General features: G+C 38.8%; 2 protein-coding genes and 1 pseudogene across 2 annotated transcripts; all 3 read left to right on the top strand.

Annotated features, from left to right (window-relative positions):
• Nucleotides 1-2,039: 2,039 nt before the first annotated feature.
• LOC103962880 lies at nucleotides 2,040-7,325 on the top strand (annotated as a pseudogene).
• A 2,820-nt stretch (nucleotides 7,326-10,145) lies between these two features.
• On the top strand, nucleotides 10,146-13,255 carry LOC103962940. The gene is made up of 7 exons (XM_009375719.2): nucleotides 10,146-10,442; nucleotides 10,532-10,618; nucleotides 11,451-11,663; nucleotides 11,988-12,152; nucleotides 12,343-12,396; nucleotides 12,477-12,623; nucleotides 12,729-13,255. The coding sequence occupies exons 1-7, from the start codon at nucleotides 10,146-10,148 to the stop codon at nucleotides 13,104-13,106; spliced, it is 1,341 nt and encodes a 446-aa protein (XP_009373994.2). The 3' UTR covers nucleotides 13,107-13,255.
• A 1,523-nt stretch (nucleotides 13,256-14,778) lies between these two features.
• Nucleotides 14,779-16,434, top strand: LOC103962881. Its single transcript, XM_009375659.3, is given in 4 exon segments — nucleotides 14,779-15,012; nucleotides 15,368-15,540; nucleotides 15,867-15,887; nucleotides 15,889-16,434. Coding segments are annotated over 3 exon segments (540 nt in total). The 5' UTR covers nucleotides 14,779-15,012; nucleotides 15,368-15,495; the 3' UTR covers nucleotides 16,363-16,434.
• The last annotated feature ends 932 nt before the right edge of the window (nucleotides 16,435-17,366 follow it).

Genomic DNA, 17,366 nt, shown 5'->3' on the forward strand with positions numbered 1-17,366 from the left:
TAGGACACTGCCTTTAATTTAGGATCCACCGGTGGAGTGGGCAAAAGGCCACTTGTTGGTGGTGGCGTAGACGAGCTTGGGATCACGGTGGAGGAAGACGAAGTTGCAGCGTGTTCAACCTGAAAGTGGTTGATAAGTAACTGAACGGAGTTTTGAAGTTTAGTGATGGCAAGGTCCGTCGTTGAACGATGGACGTGAGCCTGTACCAATTCTTCTTTGAGGTCAGTGCTGAGTTTAGAGAGTTGGGTTTCTATGCCCGCGATATCGTCCGTGACTTTGTTTTGGAACGTATGACATTGTTCTGCAAGGTTGGCCACGGTTTGGGGTGCCATGGCAGGGATCAAACGCCAACGAAAGGGATTGTAGGCTCTGATTACCAAATTGATGTAGAACTGCGGTAGTATTAGGGTGAGCAAGGGTGTGATGGGACCGAGAGGAAGTAAAAGATCGAGGAGACGAATTAGGGGTCGAAGAGACGAAAGGAAAGGGAAAGAAATCAGGGAGTTCTAGTAAGGAGATTTTTTCATTCATCAAAGTTCAATTAAAAGATTACAATCTGCTCTATTTATAGAGACAAACTTTGAAACATTAGGAAAGCAATTTAACTAATAAGAAATCCTTTAACAACAGGGAATTCTTAACTAAAATAGGAAAACTAATAAAAGGAAAGCTAATCCAAATAGAATTAGGAGATGCATTCTGCATCACACATTCTGGACACGTTGTCCTTCTTGTAAGACAAAATACCAATACTTAAAAGACTTTGCAAATCGATTGTTGCGTTGTCAAAAATGCAGAAGAGCCTTTGTTGCTCAAGATTTGGGTATTCAATCTCAGGGTGCTCATCCAGAATCTGCCTGGAATATCAACTTCCAAACCAAAAAGAACCTAAAAGTCAGGGTACTTCAAATGCAGCCCCACAAAGCAATGGTGGCACTGGAAAACCATCCTCCGCACGATTTAATAACGGAAAGGCAGCCTCAAATCCGGCACCAAAGGTGGGAGTTGCTGCTGATGTTAAGATGTCCAAGTCTGGTCCTGCGAAGTCCAAGGGTTCAAAAACTTCAGGAAACATGAACAATATTAAAAGAGGAAGGGAACCAGTGAAAGTTAACTACAAGAAGGAACAATCGAATAAGTACGTGAAAACTGAAAAATCTCTTAAACACTGTGTTCCAAGTTCAACCTCTCCTTATTTTCTTAGTGTAGATTAGTGTACAATATCTCTAGTAATTAAAAAAAAATTTCTTTTTAACAAATCAATCAAATTGAAGATTGTTTAATATATTTGTCCATATATATTGACCAAATCGAGGATTCTAGTAACAACTAATATTTTCATTATGAATGCGATAAGAGTTTGCTCGAAACAACTCCTATCGCATTATTGAAAAGAATATCCCTCATCAATGGAGTAGATGGTGCCACATGTCACACAATAGAGTCAAATGTCATTCATTGAATTGACAATTTCATATTCATTCACGAAATCGACAATTTCAGAATTTTTAACAATGTTTTAGTTTTTCAATTAAATATCTCTGACGTATTGAAAATCGATAATTTCAAAGTCATGCATTAAAATCGACAATTTCAGAACTCTCAATGACCATTCAGTTTTTCAAGAAAATATCTCTGATGCATTGAAGATCAATAATTTCGAAGTTATGCATTTAATCGGCAATTTCAAAACTCTCAACGATGATTTAGTTTTTTAAGAAAATATCTCTAATGCATTGAACATCTGAGGCTAACACCGCACCATTTTAACTAGATATGTCATCATCCTAATGCTAGTCAATGCATAAAAACCCTAACACAGCAAACTCATCCAATCCAAAGGTCCTTATTGGAGATCAAGACCACCCCAAAGACCAGAGTCTCTAGACAATTCCTGAAAAATTCAAATTTAAATAATGGAAGCCAATGTCATTGAGAGTTTGACACGGTAGAGTGAAATTCCCAAAAAACACAATCATCCCGGGAACAAAAAATAAAAATATCCGGAGAAGTAGAACCCAAAATTGGAATTTCACCTAAAACCCAGAGACTCCATCCATCTTCCCCATATCACCGGTACACCCCTTCTCTCTCTCTCTCTCTCTCTGTGCGCTCTGCCTTCAAATATTTCGCTCACTTTCGCTTCCCGCTCTCTCTCTCTCTCTCTCTAGAAGCCGAAAAATACATTCACCAGTAAGCGCTCTCTCTCTCTCTCTGAGCTAACTCTGGTCAGCAACATTTCTAGGTTTTTGAAAATTTTGCATAATTACAATTTGCCCCTTCCGATCCTGGGTAATTTTATTCCAGCTCCTTGCTTTGTTCGAATTCTTATTTTCTGAGCTTAATTTTGGCTGTTTGGTTCTCCAGCTCTGGTTCTCCGATCATGCATTTACTTAGATTTGTAATTTTTGTTTTGTTTGGGGTTTATCATTTTTGGATTTTTGTAATTTATGTATATGTTTAGATTTTGGTTGATTTTATTGTGCACTGTGGAAATAGGATTGTTTGAGGGGGTGTGTTTGGTAGCTGAGAAACTTAGTGGAAAGAGTAAGAAAGTTGAGTGCTCAAGTCTTTTTCTTTTTTTTAAGTATGCTGAAGTTTCTGTGATTTTTTTTAATTAATTTGGTGGGGGTGTGTTTGGTAGCTGAGAAACTTAGTGGAAAGAGTAAGAAAGTTGAGTGCTCAAGTCTTTTTCTTTTTTTTAAGTATGCTGAAGTTTTTGTGATTTTTTTTAATTAATTTGGTCTTTTGGGTAATGTGGTTGGGTTGGGTTTGGTTTTTTTTTCTTTTCAAGTTTTATTTTTGAGTTTTGAGCGTTTGATTTAAAGGTGTCACATCCCGGCCCGGGGGGCACCACTTCCCGGGCCCGATCCACCACCGTAGCACGATATTGTCCGCTTTGGGCTCCGACCACGCCCTCACGGTTTTGTTTCTGGGAACTCCCACGAGAACTTCCCGATGGGTCACCCATCCTGGGAATGCTCTCGTGCGCTACTCACTTAACTTCGGAGTTCCCATGGAACTCGAAGCCAGTGAGCTCCCAAAAGGCCTCGTGCTAGGTAGGGATGGGAATATACATATAAGGATCACCCCTGGGCGATGTGGATATCACAAAAGGACTAATTGGATGCATCGGATACGGATACTTTTGAAAGGGATTACATTAATGTGAATTTTCGTGTAGCATAGCGCACACACATCACATATGCATACAAATTTTCCATGTATCATAATGTTCCCACAGCTAGAATGGCTTCTGTAGCCTTCTTGTAATCGTTATTGGGAACCTTTATTTTGCAACCCTCGTGTCGATAGAAGGAGATGGAATTAGTTAGAGGATATTTTCTTTGGTTCAACCATTTTCTGTGATTTTAACAGGCTAAGCACTTGTAACTTGAGTAAAATGAGAAGACCTAATGTTTTTGTTTCTCAAATGGTGTTTCATGTGTTGGGACTGTGGACCAGTTGTTTCTTCATTGTCTGTGTTGCGTTATGCTTAGGGTTGTTTCGGTTGGTTTTCTTGGATCTTTTTTGTGAAAAGCACAATGGTTTTGGGATGGGAGGAAGGCTAAGGTAGTGTAAAGTTGTGGGGTGTTGGCTGTATAATGGGGAGTGTGGTGGGAAAGGAATAAGAAGATATATGAAGATTTTAGAAGGGAAGGCTAGATGTTTTATGGGACAAAAAAGTAAGCTTTTGGGCTTCACTTTAGGCTTTTGTTTCTTTGAAATTCTGGGGAAGTTCCATTTTTTCTCAATTCTATATTTGCTGATTTTAATATTCATCTTGGTTGCTTGGTTGTATTTAATTGATACCTTGTCCTCATGGATTGTAATTGTTAATATACATATGTACAATGTATATGCTAATTGTTTCTGATTCTTTAAATATGGATTGGGTCTGCAGGTTTGAGATCTCCTAATCAAGCTTCTGTGCTTTGGGTGGTAGTTTCATGTCATTGGGACTGTCCTGAACCTTTTGGTCATGAAAAGCCAGGTTGTTGATTCTCATACTTTACAGGATATCTTCTCATCATCATTTTGATTATACTTACTGAATGGTAAGTGAAATTATTTTATCATGTTAATTAGATAAATATGTACCTGGCGGGTGCATGCTCGACTTAAGTTGCTTCACTTGTATACAGGGTCAAGATTTTGGATGAGTAGAGAGTGGGCAGGCAGGGTCGATTTGATTTGCTTTGTCTTGGTGTATATCCTGTATGTGAAAGAACTTTAGGTGAATTTTAAATCTAAATCACCCATGGAGTGTAACAAAGAGGAAGCGTACAAGGCAATGCAACTTTGTGAAGTAAAGATGCAAAACCATGATTTTACAGGAGCAAGGAAGATGGCACAAAAGGCACAACGACTCTTCCCTGGGCTTGAGAACATTGAGAAATTACTTACAGTCTGTGAAGTTCACTGTTCATCGGAGAACAAAATCAGTGGATTTGAAATGGACTGGTATGGAATTCTTCAGATTCAAAAATGTGATGATGATGTAACCATAAAGAAACAATACAGGAAGCTGGCGTTGTTACTTCATCCTGATAAGAATAAGTTTGCTGGTGCGGAGGCTGCTTTTAAGTTGATCGGGGAAGCAAACAGGGTGCTAACAGACCAAGCAAAGCGATCTGTGTATGACATGAAGTGTAGAGCTCAAGTGAAAACTGGTTCTTCAGTACCATCAGCTCATCCGTCGAATGGAAACGCATTTGTCAGGAAACAAAACGATACTTCTCAGTCACAGTCCCCACCGGACACATTCTGGACATGTTGTCCTTTTTGTAAGATAAAATGCCAATACTTCAAGGACTTTGCAAATCGATTGCTCCGTTGTCAAAAATGCAGAAAAGCCTTTATTGCTCAAGATTTGGGTATACAATCTGAGGGTGCTCATCCAGAATCTGTCGGGAATCAATTTCCAAATCGAAAAGAACCTACAAGTCAGGGTACTTCAAATGCAGCCCCACAAGGTAATGTTGGCACTGGAAAACCATCCTTCACACGATTTCATTATGGAAAGGCAGCAGCAAGTCCGGCATCAAGGGTGGGAGTTGATGCTGATGTTAAAATGTCCAAGTCTGGTCCTGTGAAGTCCAAAGATTCAAAAACTTCAGAAAATATGAACAAAAAAAGAGGAAGGGAATCCACTGAAAGTTGTAAACCTTCCGAACTCAATGAAGGCCATCGCCATAGGAGATCTTTGAGGATCAAACAAAATCTTTCTTACAATGAAAATAAAAATGATGATGATGGTTTTGTGAGTCCGCCCAAAAGGTCGACGGATTGTCAATTTTCCCGTGCTACTGAAATGGAGAGGAAGAATGCAGCTGCGGATGGTGCTGTATCTGAAAATAGTAGTCAACCCGATTGTGCTACTACTGCTGCTGTGGGTGGACATAAGAAAGAGGCAAAACAAAAAGTGACTCCCCCTCTAGAAGAATGTTTGCCCAACAATAGAAGCAAAACTGGTGAATTTGAGCAAAGGGTGAAGGAAGCAGCTATGCCAGATAACGTTGACAAGAAGTCCAAGGCTGATGATGGTTCTAGACCAAATTCAAATGTCACACCCATACCAGAGGGTGTTGTGGTTCCTGATCCTGAATTCAATAAGTTCATGCTTGATGTGGATACGTTGGAGAATATGTTTAGTGCTAATCAAACGTGGGCTCTTTACGATCCACTAGATGGAATGCCAAGATTCTATGCTCGTATCAAGAAAGTATTCTCCCCTGGATTTAAGCTGAGATTCACCTGGCTGGAGCCCAGTCCAGATGACCAACGTGAGATTGCTTGGTGTGACAAGGAGTTGCCTGTTGCTTGTGGCAAGTACACACTTGGTGCCACTGAAGAAGTTACAGATCATCTTATTTTTTCTCATCAGATGCACTGCATAAAAGGCAGTGGCAGAAGCTCTTTTTTCGTATATCCTAAGAAGGGAGAAACCTGGGCCCTCTACCAGAATTGGGATATTGGGTGGAGTTCTGAGCCTGAAAAGCATGCACCCTACAAAAATGAATTTGTGGAAGTCTTGTCGGATTTTGTCGAAAATCATGGCGTTGCAGTAGCTTATCTGGGCAAAGTAAAAGGATTTGTCAGTCTATTTCAGAGAATTGAGCAGCATGGGGTTGTCTTGTTTCAAGTACCACCGAATGAGCTATATAGATTTTCTCATCGAATTCCCTCTTTCAAGATGACAGGTACTGAAAGAGAGGGTGTTCCAGAAGAATCCTTTGAGTTTGATCCTGCTGCCTTGCCCACCAGTTTTGATGATTTCATTGATTCGAAGGCAGACAACAGAACCATAAATACTGAAGCTAATGGTTCGTCCTGTGACTTAACCGAAAGTAAAGCCAAACCTTTAATGAGGTCTGGGAGAGTGTGCTCAGCTGAGAAACAGGAGAAGAACTATTCAGAAAGGGTGACTTCAACACGTAGATCTCCACAAATGTCGAATGGCAAGTTTGCAAATTCTGTTAAGCTAGAAGCAACTCAAGGTGTTACTGAAGACAATGGCATAAACCAGAGTAACCGAACTCAATCTCGGGGAAGTTCTACTCCGCAGAAGGCTGATGAGAGTATCAACACACCAAAGAAACATCAGAAAAAAGATTCCGATAGTAAGTCTTTTAGCCTTAGAAGATCACCAAGGGATTTAAGCAAGAAAAGTCCCAGACCAAATGTTACTGAGACCTGCCCAGATTCCGCCAACGATGCAAGCAATGCCAGCTTCACTCCAACTAAACTCAACTCTACTTATATTTAGACAGATGACAGGATGCATTCGAGCTTGAAGGATCATCCTTCTGTCAGTTCCGTTAAAAGCCCTGTTGCCCCTAGTGTATCCAAGCTCAGTTCTACGACTTTGATCGTCAAAAGTCCGAGGACAATTTTCAAGCTTGATCAACTCTGGGCACTGTATCGTGATAAGGATGGGATGCCGAGGACTTATGCTGAAGTTAAGAGGATTATGTTGAAGCCAAATTTTCAACTGCATGTAGCGTTGCTCGAACCGTGCCTACAGGAAGACACGACTGAATGTTGACGGATCCAAATAGTTATTCAGGGCCCCAAGGATCTACAGATCGAAGAATGGCATGATCGACATATAGCAGCCTGAGTTAAGTAGATTCTCTCACCAAGTTCCCGCTTTTCTTCATACCGGATAGATCGACATCCGGCTTGCAAGCCGTTAGGATCCTTTTGGATTAAATTTAGCATGTGGTAAATTGTCGCGTCCTTTTGTTTACCATTGATGTATCGATTAACTCCTGAGGATTTGCTGCATTTGAAAAATGGAATGAACTTCAAACTTATTTATCTTTGCTCGTCTTGCATTGTGGATCAGCTTCATGTGTCGCATCGTATGCATGTTGTCATTGGGACGCCATTGTGGCGGTATCTCGCAATTCTTGAGTCTCGAGTGCAAGAAAGGTCTAAACTAATGACATGTTACTTACATCGAATGACTATTCGTCTTGCTAAAATATGGGTTTTTTTTTTAACTTCCAATGTGATTACCAACATATACGAAATAAAACATAAAATAAAAATATTGGTAGCGGAACTCGGGAATCAAACTTGAGATTGTTGCACACAAAGCGAGAATCCAAATGCCCCGTCATGTTAATAATTTCTACTATTTTTTCAATATGTGTCCTCCAACTTAACTAAGACTTCACGTTGTTAATTTTTATTATTTGGTGTTTTAAAAAAAATTAAATTAAACAGATGTCAAAGTCCCCCACACCAACTCAGCCGCAACAACCATTCTTCTCGTTGTCGCGGTCGTCGCGGATTTGATTAGATTCTTCTACCCCGGTTCATATTTGATTGTTTGTGGTTGGTTTGGAAATTGTTGGACAAGTTTATTGTAGTGTATGTTTAAATTTGGTCGGATCAATGAGTTAGGATGGATAGACAATCCGCGTGTTTGCACACGAGTTTAATTATTTCTCGTACAAATTATACAGAGTAATCATTAAACTGCAACGCTCAAACGGTAAACCTTAGATTATATTGAAGAAGGAAAAAGAAGACATGATAAACTAAGAGTTGAGGTAGCAGTTGAGGAGGCAGATCAGTTGGAAGTATGTGCCCTTGCAAAGGATATTAATCATTATTCTTGGAGACTCTTACAGATTAAGATAATTTAAATATGATATTGTCTGCCTTTGCGGGGTGGAGCGAAAAAAGTTTTTGAAGATTCAAGAGAAGATCATGGTAAGACCAGCCATATAGTATTACAATATAAACTCTTACATTTGATCTCAATATAAACGCACATCACCATCGAATTTAACAAGGAACAACCATCTTTCTTTCCAAAAGTGGTTGTGTCTTGAAAATTTTTTCTCTACATGTTTAGACGGCGAAAAATTCCTTTACGTACAAATACGAAAACTAGGATGAATACACATGCAGTGGGCCCTGAAATTAACCACAGAAATGCCCCCACCAAGTCTTCCAAAGCAAGCTTATTGGATGGCTTAACCTGCAGCTCAATCATAGTTTTTTCTTTTTTTTTTTTTTTTGACAAAATTGAAATCATTGGTTAAACTCTACTGATCGTTTGAAATAAGTACCTGCACTTGACTTCTTGTTTTATTTTCTGACTGTCCAAAGAGAGAACAAAATAACGGATTTTAGGTGCAAATTACTCTTGGGTTGGGACTAAACTAATATCTCGGGAAAATTTGGATGAACCACGTTTATATACATGTTTTATAAACAAAGAAATTGTGAGAGAATGAACGTGTACGAATTGTAATGTGGAACTCAAATATATTGTATATTATATACATGTTAAAAGTTCAGAAAAACCTTAACATATTTATGGGTACAAATATCAAATGCACTAATGGGTACATTTAATTTACACATGTACGCATTAAAGAAATAATAATTTGAATTCAAACTAAGATACAAATGAAATCAAAATGTATACACCAAAACATATTTTCTTTTGCCTAAAATGTAGAAAGTGGCTAGTTCTCACCAATCTTATGAAATTTTGATAGGTAATGAATTAATTACATTTAATGTCATGTTTTAAATGCAAATATGTTCATGTATACAAAGTCAAGGGACTTCAATCAAAGGATCCTAATTTTTCAAAAAAATTACCTAAATTGTATGGGGTGTGATATTTACACACCCCATTATACTTTTCACACACCCTTCTAATTTTTAGCCGTCGGATCGGATGAATTGAAGAAAATCAATGGATATAAATTAACAATAGGGTGTGTAAGAAGTAAAATGAAGTATGTGGATAGCACACCTCAATTGTATTAGAGAATGTGTCAGCAAATGTATCAGTTTTGTGTTTATCCAAATAACATAACTTGGTTAATAATAATAATAATAATAATAATAATAATATTGTAATGTCACTGCGGTGCTTTGACAGTGTCAAATGCAATTACGGTGTTTTGTGTGGTAAGTGGTCGACGTGCAGAGTGGCTGCATGGCGATGATATGCTTGCCTTTGGGTATTATTTATGTTGTGTATGGATAGATCTTAAGGATCAAGATTACGAAGTTGCAAAGTGCACATTCCATGTTCAGTTCACTTCAGCCTCAATTTATATAGTAATACTGAAGTGGATTTGACATTGTTATTTAATAAAAAAGAAAATACATATGCTAGTGGAAATATTCCACCAAGAAACGAAATTCAATAATGTTACAAGCGTGCATGGACAAAAAAACTAATGCCATTTCTGAACAATGTCAATTGCAGTAGACATTCAACCTGTCGCTTTTGGCGTCCTTCATTTAATCTTTTTTCTTTTTATCAAATGACGTTAAACCACACAGCGTGATGGTAGTGTTGCAGTTGGATTTATTGGTCTAGAAACTCTGTGGAGAGAGAAGTCCTCCGACGTTCAACTGGCATGTCGGAGACTTTGTGAGGCTGAGGGCCAGTGTGTTCTCTCCCAGATTTGAGTGGCCTTGTAAGAATGGAGGAGAATGGGCGTCTGGAAGGATCCAACAAGTCCTTTCGAAGGGCTGTCTGGTTGTGAGGTTTCCCGGAAGGTTTGTACTTGGAGACGAATCTAGTAGCTCCTTGCAGATCCAGCTCAAGTAGAACTAGTACAGTGAGGCCTCTTGTAAATGCGTTTGCCCTATTTACAGCCATGAAGGTCAGCTTATTTGTTGGCCGAAATGTAGGTGCAAAGCTGAAGGACCGAAGATCAACACGGAAGGATGGGAATAGCCAAGATGGTCCGAGTGGTGGCAGTGCATCCGCCATTTGTAGCTACTCCAAGATTTTCCCCATCATTCCCAGTCTTGTTTGCTTCCTTCTTCTTGCTTCCTCGGTGTATCCGGCAGCCGCCAATCAGGCGCTGAAGCAGGAGCAAGAATCGAACAAGTTGAAGATTATAGCAGCTGGTCTTAACAATATCAACAAGCCTGCTCTCAAGACATTTCAGGCATTGGCTTTAACTTTAAATCTGTTTTCCTCTGTTTTGTACTGTATTTTTTTAATTTAATTTGCCGAATTTTGTTTGTTGATCTGCAGAGTCGGGATGGCGATCTTATAGACTGTGTTCTCTCTCATCATCAACCTGCTTTTGATCATCCCCAGTTAAAAGGACAGAAGCCATTGGTACTTAGTTCTTCCTTAAGCAAATTTTTCATTTTCTAAAGGTTCTTCGAAAGTTGTTTAAAGTTTAACGTTTTTAGCTTTCATTTACTTTATCAAACTATGTCTATTAGTTTTTCGTTTGCCGGCAGATAGATTGATATTGCATTTTCATGAGCGTGGGATCTTCAAGGTAAAAAGTGGGACATATTTTGAGAGAGTGTGAGTTTGCACAGGCTGTTTAGATTGCATCTGTGTTTGGCTTTCGTTCAATGTCCTTCCATGGGGATTCAATGAAGGATTGGCTACTCTTTCTTTTGGACCAAAACGGATTTGATTTTGATTGTTGTGCTGTATGGTGCTATGGGCTTTATGTCAGGAACGGAATTCACTGGTGTGGCAAGGCAAGAGAGGGCAGCCTTTGGAGGTGGTGCAGCGAGTAGTTTGTTGGCATCAGGAATTTCGACAGGCCAACACCAAACCGAGTTTGTCTAGACAGCCAATGCCGGCAAGATGACAAGTACCTAACCTAGGGAAGCTTGGTTTAAGAATATTGTTGACAGAGCCACTCGGTTTGCAAAAACTTAGGTGGAGTGGGGGTCGTAATTCGTGATTGGCATGGGCACTTTGTGGCTGCCGGTGCTTGGAGGAAGGAGGGCGTTTCGTTTGTACCACACATCGAATTGCTGGCAGTTTGTGAAGGACTTCGGTTAAGATAGCGTATAAATGTACAACAGATTGTGGTCGAGAGTGGTTCTACTCATGCTCTTGCTGCGTTTAATGTTTTTAACTTTGATTTATTTGTCAAATTTGGCACAAAAAATGAAAAATGAAAAATAAACCCTAAACTTTGTAGGATCAACCAGAGAGACCGAAAGGCCGAAACCCTCCACGAGTGGCGGCTGAAACTTACCAGCTGTGGAGCATGTCGGGAAATGTCTGCCCGGAAGGAACAGTTGCAATAAGAAGAACAAGAGAGGAGGATATGATGAGAGCCAGCTGTGTTGAAAGATACGGAAGAAAACTAACGGGGCAAGTCAGAAGAGAGACATCCAACAATGGCCACGAGGTTACTGTTTATTTTTAATAAACAAAACATGACAAATCAAACTAGTAAAACTTAAATAGTTGAATTAAATAACTATATATATACACACACGCGCTGATTGTGGTTTATGTTTTGGGATGGATTGTCTGCCCTCCTATTTCCATACTCTTTTTATGTCCTTTTGTTTGTGTGATCACGGTTAAGTTACGTCAATATTTTATATTCTTATTACTTTTTGTTTTATTATTTTAATTATGATCACACAAACAGAAGGGCATGAGAAAAGTATAGAAATGAGAGGGCAGACAATCCACCTCCTATGTTTTGTGATAATTGGGTTTGCAGTATGCAGTTGGGTATGTGAGTCGGGATCAATACTATGGAGTCGAAGCTAGCATCAACGTATGGGCCCCCGAAGTTGTTATTCAGCATGAACACAGCTTGTCTCAAATGTGGCTCATCTCTGGTTCATTTGATGATGATCTCAACACCATTGAAGCTGGTTGGCAGGCATGTTTATCTTTCATCACTAAACTAATTAACCTTAAAATCTCTCTTTCTCTCTCCCTCTCTCTGTGTTTAATTATTGAACTAAAAGCAGGGCTAAGATTCTCGAAACATGCACAGATAGAACTGAAGGCAGTAAACACAGACCTCTCTTCTTCTTGTGGATTAAATTCATTTAATTTTGTTTGTGCAGGTCAGTCCAGGGCTATATGGGGACAACCAGTCTAGATTATTTACTTATTGGACTGTAAGTATACAAAATCACCTTGCCTTCAACAACAAGCATAAAATATTATAATAATAGTGATTATATTATTTATTTTGCAGACCGATGCATATCAGACAACGGGATGCTACAATTTACTGTGTCCGGGCTTTGTTCATACCAATAGAAGATTTGCCCTTGGAGCTGCAATTTCTCCAACTTCTTCCTACAACGGTGACCAATTTGATCTTAGCTTATTAATTTGGAAGGTAACCTAGCTTTTCTTTTCATACCAGCTTTTTATTTTAAACTAGCATGTGTAACTTGCTTAATTAAAAGCTTTTATTAACCATAATTACTTGTGCACATTGTAGGATCCAAGGCATGGAAATTGGTGGCTGGAATTTGGGGACGGAGTACTACTTGGATACTGGCCATCATTCTTGTTCACTCACCTTCAAGACTACGCAAGCATGGTACAATTTGGTGGAGAAGTTGTGAACTCGAGGCTTTCAGGCTCCCACACAGCCACACAGATGGGCAGTGGGTACTTTGCAGGTGAAGGGTTTGGAAGAGCTTCGTATTTTCGAGACCTGCTGGTTGTGAATTGGGATAATAACCTAATCCCATTATCCAATCTTACATTGTTGGCGGATCATCCAAATTGTTATGACATTCAAGGAGGGAATAACAACTCTTGGGGGTATTACTTTTACTATGGAGGTCCTGGAAGAAATGAGAGGTGTCCCTAAGAGAAGGGAAACGTATAGAGCTAGCTAGGGTTTTATTTTACATAATATTCAATTTTACAATTTTCTTTTTTCTTGGGTGATTTTTAGGGTTAATCCATCCGCAATTCAGTTTGGGGTATTCTTGTATTTGTCTTCCTTTGTTGAGGACTAGTGTGAATTTCGGGCAACAAAAAAAAGTGAATATACTATGGCTTGTCATTTTTCATTTTCTTGTGCTGTGTTTTCACCTTTGTTGTACATGCAAAATTGTATTGTGCGAGAAGCTGTAATTTTGTGTTTTTGTTTTTTGTTGACATATTTAAAAGGATATTAATCATTATTCTTGGAGACTTTTACAGATTAAGATAATTTAAATCATGACATTGTCTGCCCCTGTAGGGTGGAGCGAAAGAAGTTTTGAGGATTCAAGAGAAGATCACGGCAAGACCAGCCATATATTATTACAATATAAAAAAGAAAAGGAAATAACTAGATGGTAAGGTTGATGTGGGCGTAGGATATTATTGCCTTATTGGTCTGGAATACTGCAACAACATCGTAGCTTCTCGCTTTGGAAAATGCACTTCCCATTAATGTATTGTTTGGCTTTGCACGATGCAAAACACTGGGCATCCTTAAACGAGTTGCTGCAGAGTTCGTAGCAGAAAGGGTGAAGGGGGGGGCACCTGGAGAATATGCGGCACCTTCGCTTCATGAACCACAAATCCTGCAATATTCAAACGAAAACACACAAATTTCAATCTCTTAATTAGCTACTTCACTTTCTCGTTTTCATAAACGAAAAAATCATTCAACCCTGTCACACTGTTACATAATGTTAAAAACGAGGCGAAATCATAGTAGGATAAAGTTGAGGAATGTATGTTGGATTTGTAGCATCGATTATAAAAAAATAAAAATAATAATCAGAGAGAGACAGAAAGAGAGAAGAAGAGTACTCAAGGTCACTAAAGCGGCAGAAATGGCCGTGGCAGCAAGGAAGAACAAAAGGAACTTTTGGGAATTCATCTTCGACCGGATTCTTCTTTTAATTTCTGAAAAACAGAAAGATTATTGGATGCGTGGTTGCAGTGAAGAACAGTGTCATATATATATATATATATATATATATAGCTCACAAGAAGAACAATTATAATGCTATAAATTTAGTCTAAACTACATAGAAAGAGCTTCAAACTTGAGTGTATGGTGGGAAGCACATTCTCTATCCCACTTGACTGTGTTAACAAAACCATGCAAGCATTATGCAAGACAATAATTACCTAATTTCCCCTTCCAATGAATTGAGTATTAAGTTATTTTCGACTGCAAGGGAGGTGGTGGCGATAAACCTAATTACCCAAAAATAATATTGAAATGATGTTTTCTTTTATATATAGTCTTTATTATTTTGTACCTCCAAATGATTTTAGATTTCATGCTTGAGATAATTAATTTTTATGTATAAAAAATTAATAATATTAATTATTTAGTTAAGTGAGTGAATACATGTCCAGTAATTAAAGAGTACGTAAAAGAAAAGGGGATCATCTCTAGATCTTTTTCACCAAATTTATCAACCGTTAAAGTTATTATAACTTTTAAAAAAGTCTTTATTTTTAACCGTTTGATCAAATTTCAAGGAACTGGATTGATGGATTTAATGAAAGTGATACGGAGACGAGCCTTTTCACGTTAAAGAGATTAATGGGAAGGCAGACCGCGGCCCACAAAATCATGAAACCAGTAGAAGTCAAGTGTGCGGCGCCAGTTTCTGAGCTTCTGAGTAGTTCATCACCTCTGCCTTCTTTTCTTCCGTTTCTTCGCATCTTTCCACCGCCGCAAACTTATTCTCCTGTTGAAAATCTCCCAGTACGACGCCGTTCCTTTCCGCACGCCGAAGGGGGCTCCTCCCTCCTATCTCCAGGTCTCTCTCCTTCTCATGTTTTTCTTTGAAATTGGGTATTTGCCCATGTGGATTGCAGTCTCTGTAAACTTGAAGAATCTCATAGAAAATAATACTGATATTAATTGTTTCACAATGTCAAGTAATGGGTTTTGTTAAAATTAAAAACTTGAATTTCTAGTGCTCCATTAGCTTCACACAAAAGGGAACAAGTTTGGAAGCAAAATTTCTTCCTTTTCTCTTTGTATTGCCTCTCACCTGTTCGATGAAATGTTTCAAAGAAGTGACTGTATTTCTCTGCGTTGGTAAATTTATATTTCTCAAGGGTGTTCAAAGTGTATTTCTTTATGGTTATGCGTTTTTTCTTGGTTTTCAGCTGATTAGACACAAGTAGGACGACTCTCGTCAAGGTGCCTTGTGTGAGTGAAAAGGGAACAAGTGTTGAAGCAAGCCTTTGGGAAGGCGTGGAGCAAAGGGGTTTATGCGTATGGGGGAAACAGAGCCATGCCTTGCTTGTATGTGCCTACGAGTGATGTTCACAATGGACAGGTACATTCGAAATCCCAATTTCCGACTTCTCAAACCCTCCTCTTCCAACCCCCGCCCCCCCACCCACCCCCCTCCCCCCCCCCCCCCCCCCCCCCCCCCAATTTGGCTTATATTCTCAAATTATTTGTCACAAAGCCTTCCATTAGTTTCAAACCAATGATTTTCTCCGGAAAAAATCTATGAAAGTTGATAAAGATTTATGCTTGAACGAGGTTTGAACTTTTTTTGTGCTTGGATGATGCCATGAAGATCCGCTAGCCATCAAATTTCTTTCCTGAAGAAATTTTCCGGTGATATCAACTGCCATTTGACTGTGGAATTTACAGATTCATTGCGCACCGAGAAGTTTTTTTTGGGGTAGAGGATTTCCTCGATGATGACAATAGCCGCCCATACACTTACCAGAAGGAGAAGAAGTCCAAAAATCCAACAAAACATATATCATTTAAACAGCGCACTGTAGCCTACATTGAACCGTTCGATGTGTTCATCTCAAAGCGGTTTGTGTCAGCCTTGATCACCCACAGGGTCACAGCCAAGCAGGTTGCAACTGCGGGTACCAACTCCAAAGACATTAAAGCTGTACTCAAGTCGCGTTGCGACATACCTGCCTGTTTGGCGGTCGGCCAAATTTTAGCCGATAGGGCAAGAGAAGCCGATGTTTATACTGCTGCTTATACTCACCGGGACAGGGACAAGGTTGAAGGGAAGAATAGAGCAGTTGTTCAATCCCTCATTGATAATGGGTTGATGTTAAAGTTTATCTTGACTGAATTAGGTTTTATTTTTTTCTTTGAATTTGATTTTCTTTGGAAAATTTAGGAGGCTTGTATGTAAACTCTTGTCACTATAACATCTTTGCCAATTTCTGAAAATTAGCTTTCTTCTGCTCTCTAATTATATGATGAATTGGCAATTGTTTATCTATCAACTACCCTCCTTTAGAGAATCACTTACAAGAAACTGGACCAGCAAGGTTGCAGAGTCTTAACTAATCATACGATGTCATATAGAGAAGTTAAAACATGTGGGAAGTGTAAGAGGTCTGAAACAACACCTCGGTATAAGTCCTTTCCCCCCTTTAGGAGAGCAACTTATATCGAATGAGGTCACCACTATAATTGCATTATGGTTCACGTGGCAATGCCTGTTCTGTGTAAGTCATTTTCTTTCAAGTGGCCAAAATGTCTAAGTTTGATCAGTGACATGGCGTAGGCCATATCAGCAAAGTCGCTAGGAGCCTAGGCTGATCTTGGTCAGTCCCATAAAGCAAGAACGGTCAAAACAAATTTCTTATACGTACACGATTGACACTAACATTTCCATAAATGAAATTTAGGGAAAACGAAAATAAAACTTATGTCATTACAACAACCTACTGAATGTCTGCCACGTAGGCTAGAAAAAAACAAGTAGTATGACAGCCAATTTAAATGTTTGCCACATGGATTGGAAAACAAAAACAACAGGATACGAGTTGGATAGAATAAAAACCATCAAAAATTTAGAAAAGAAATCATTTTAAGGAAATGTAGATAAATTTTAAGGTATATAGAATGAAATGTGGCTTTGTTTTATTTTGCAAAAAACACGGAAAACATTCAAATTTTCATAGTCAACTCCAAAATGTAAAAATAGGAAGAACAAAAAGGAAAAATCAAAATGGGATTTAATTAGGTTTCTAAATTTCGGTGTCACTCTGATGTTGTGTTAAGGATATATCAAAATTATAACACTTATTAATGAGGATACACCTACTTTTTAGTAATAAATCGATGTGTCACGTGCATTATCATCAAACAAAACTGATATCGTTACAAATATGG

The sequence above is a fragment of a genome, unplaced genomic scaffold (assembly GCF_019419815.1).
Source record: "Pyrus x bretschneideri cultivar Hongxiangsu unplaced genomic scaffold, Pyrus_bretschneideri_v1 Contig48, whole genome shotgun sequence".
NCBI classification, from domain to species: domain Eukaryota; kingdom Viridiplantae; phylum Streptophyta; class Magnoliopsida; order Rosales; family Rosaceae; genus Pyrus; species Pyrus x bretschneideri.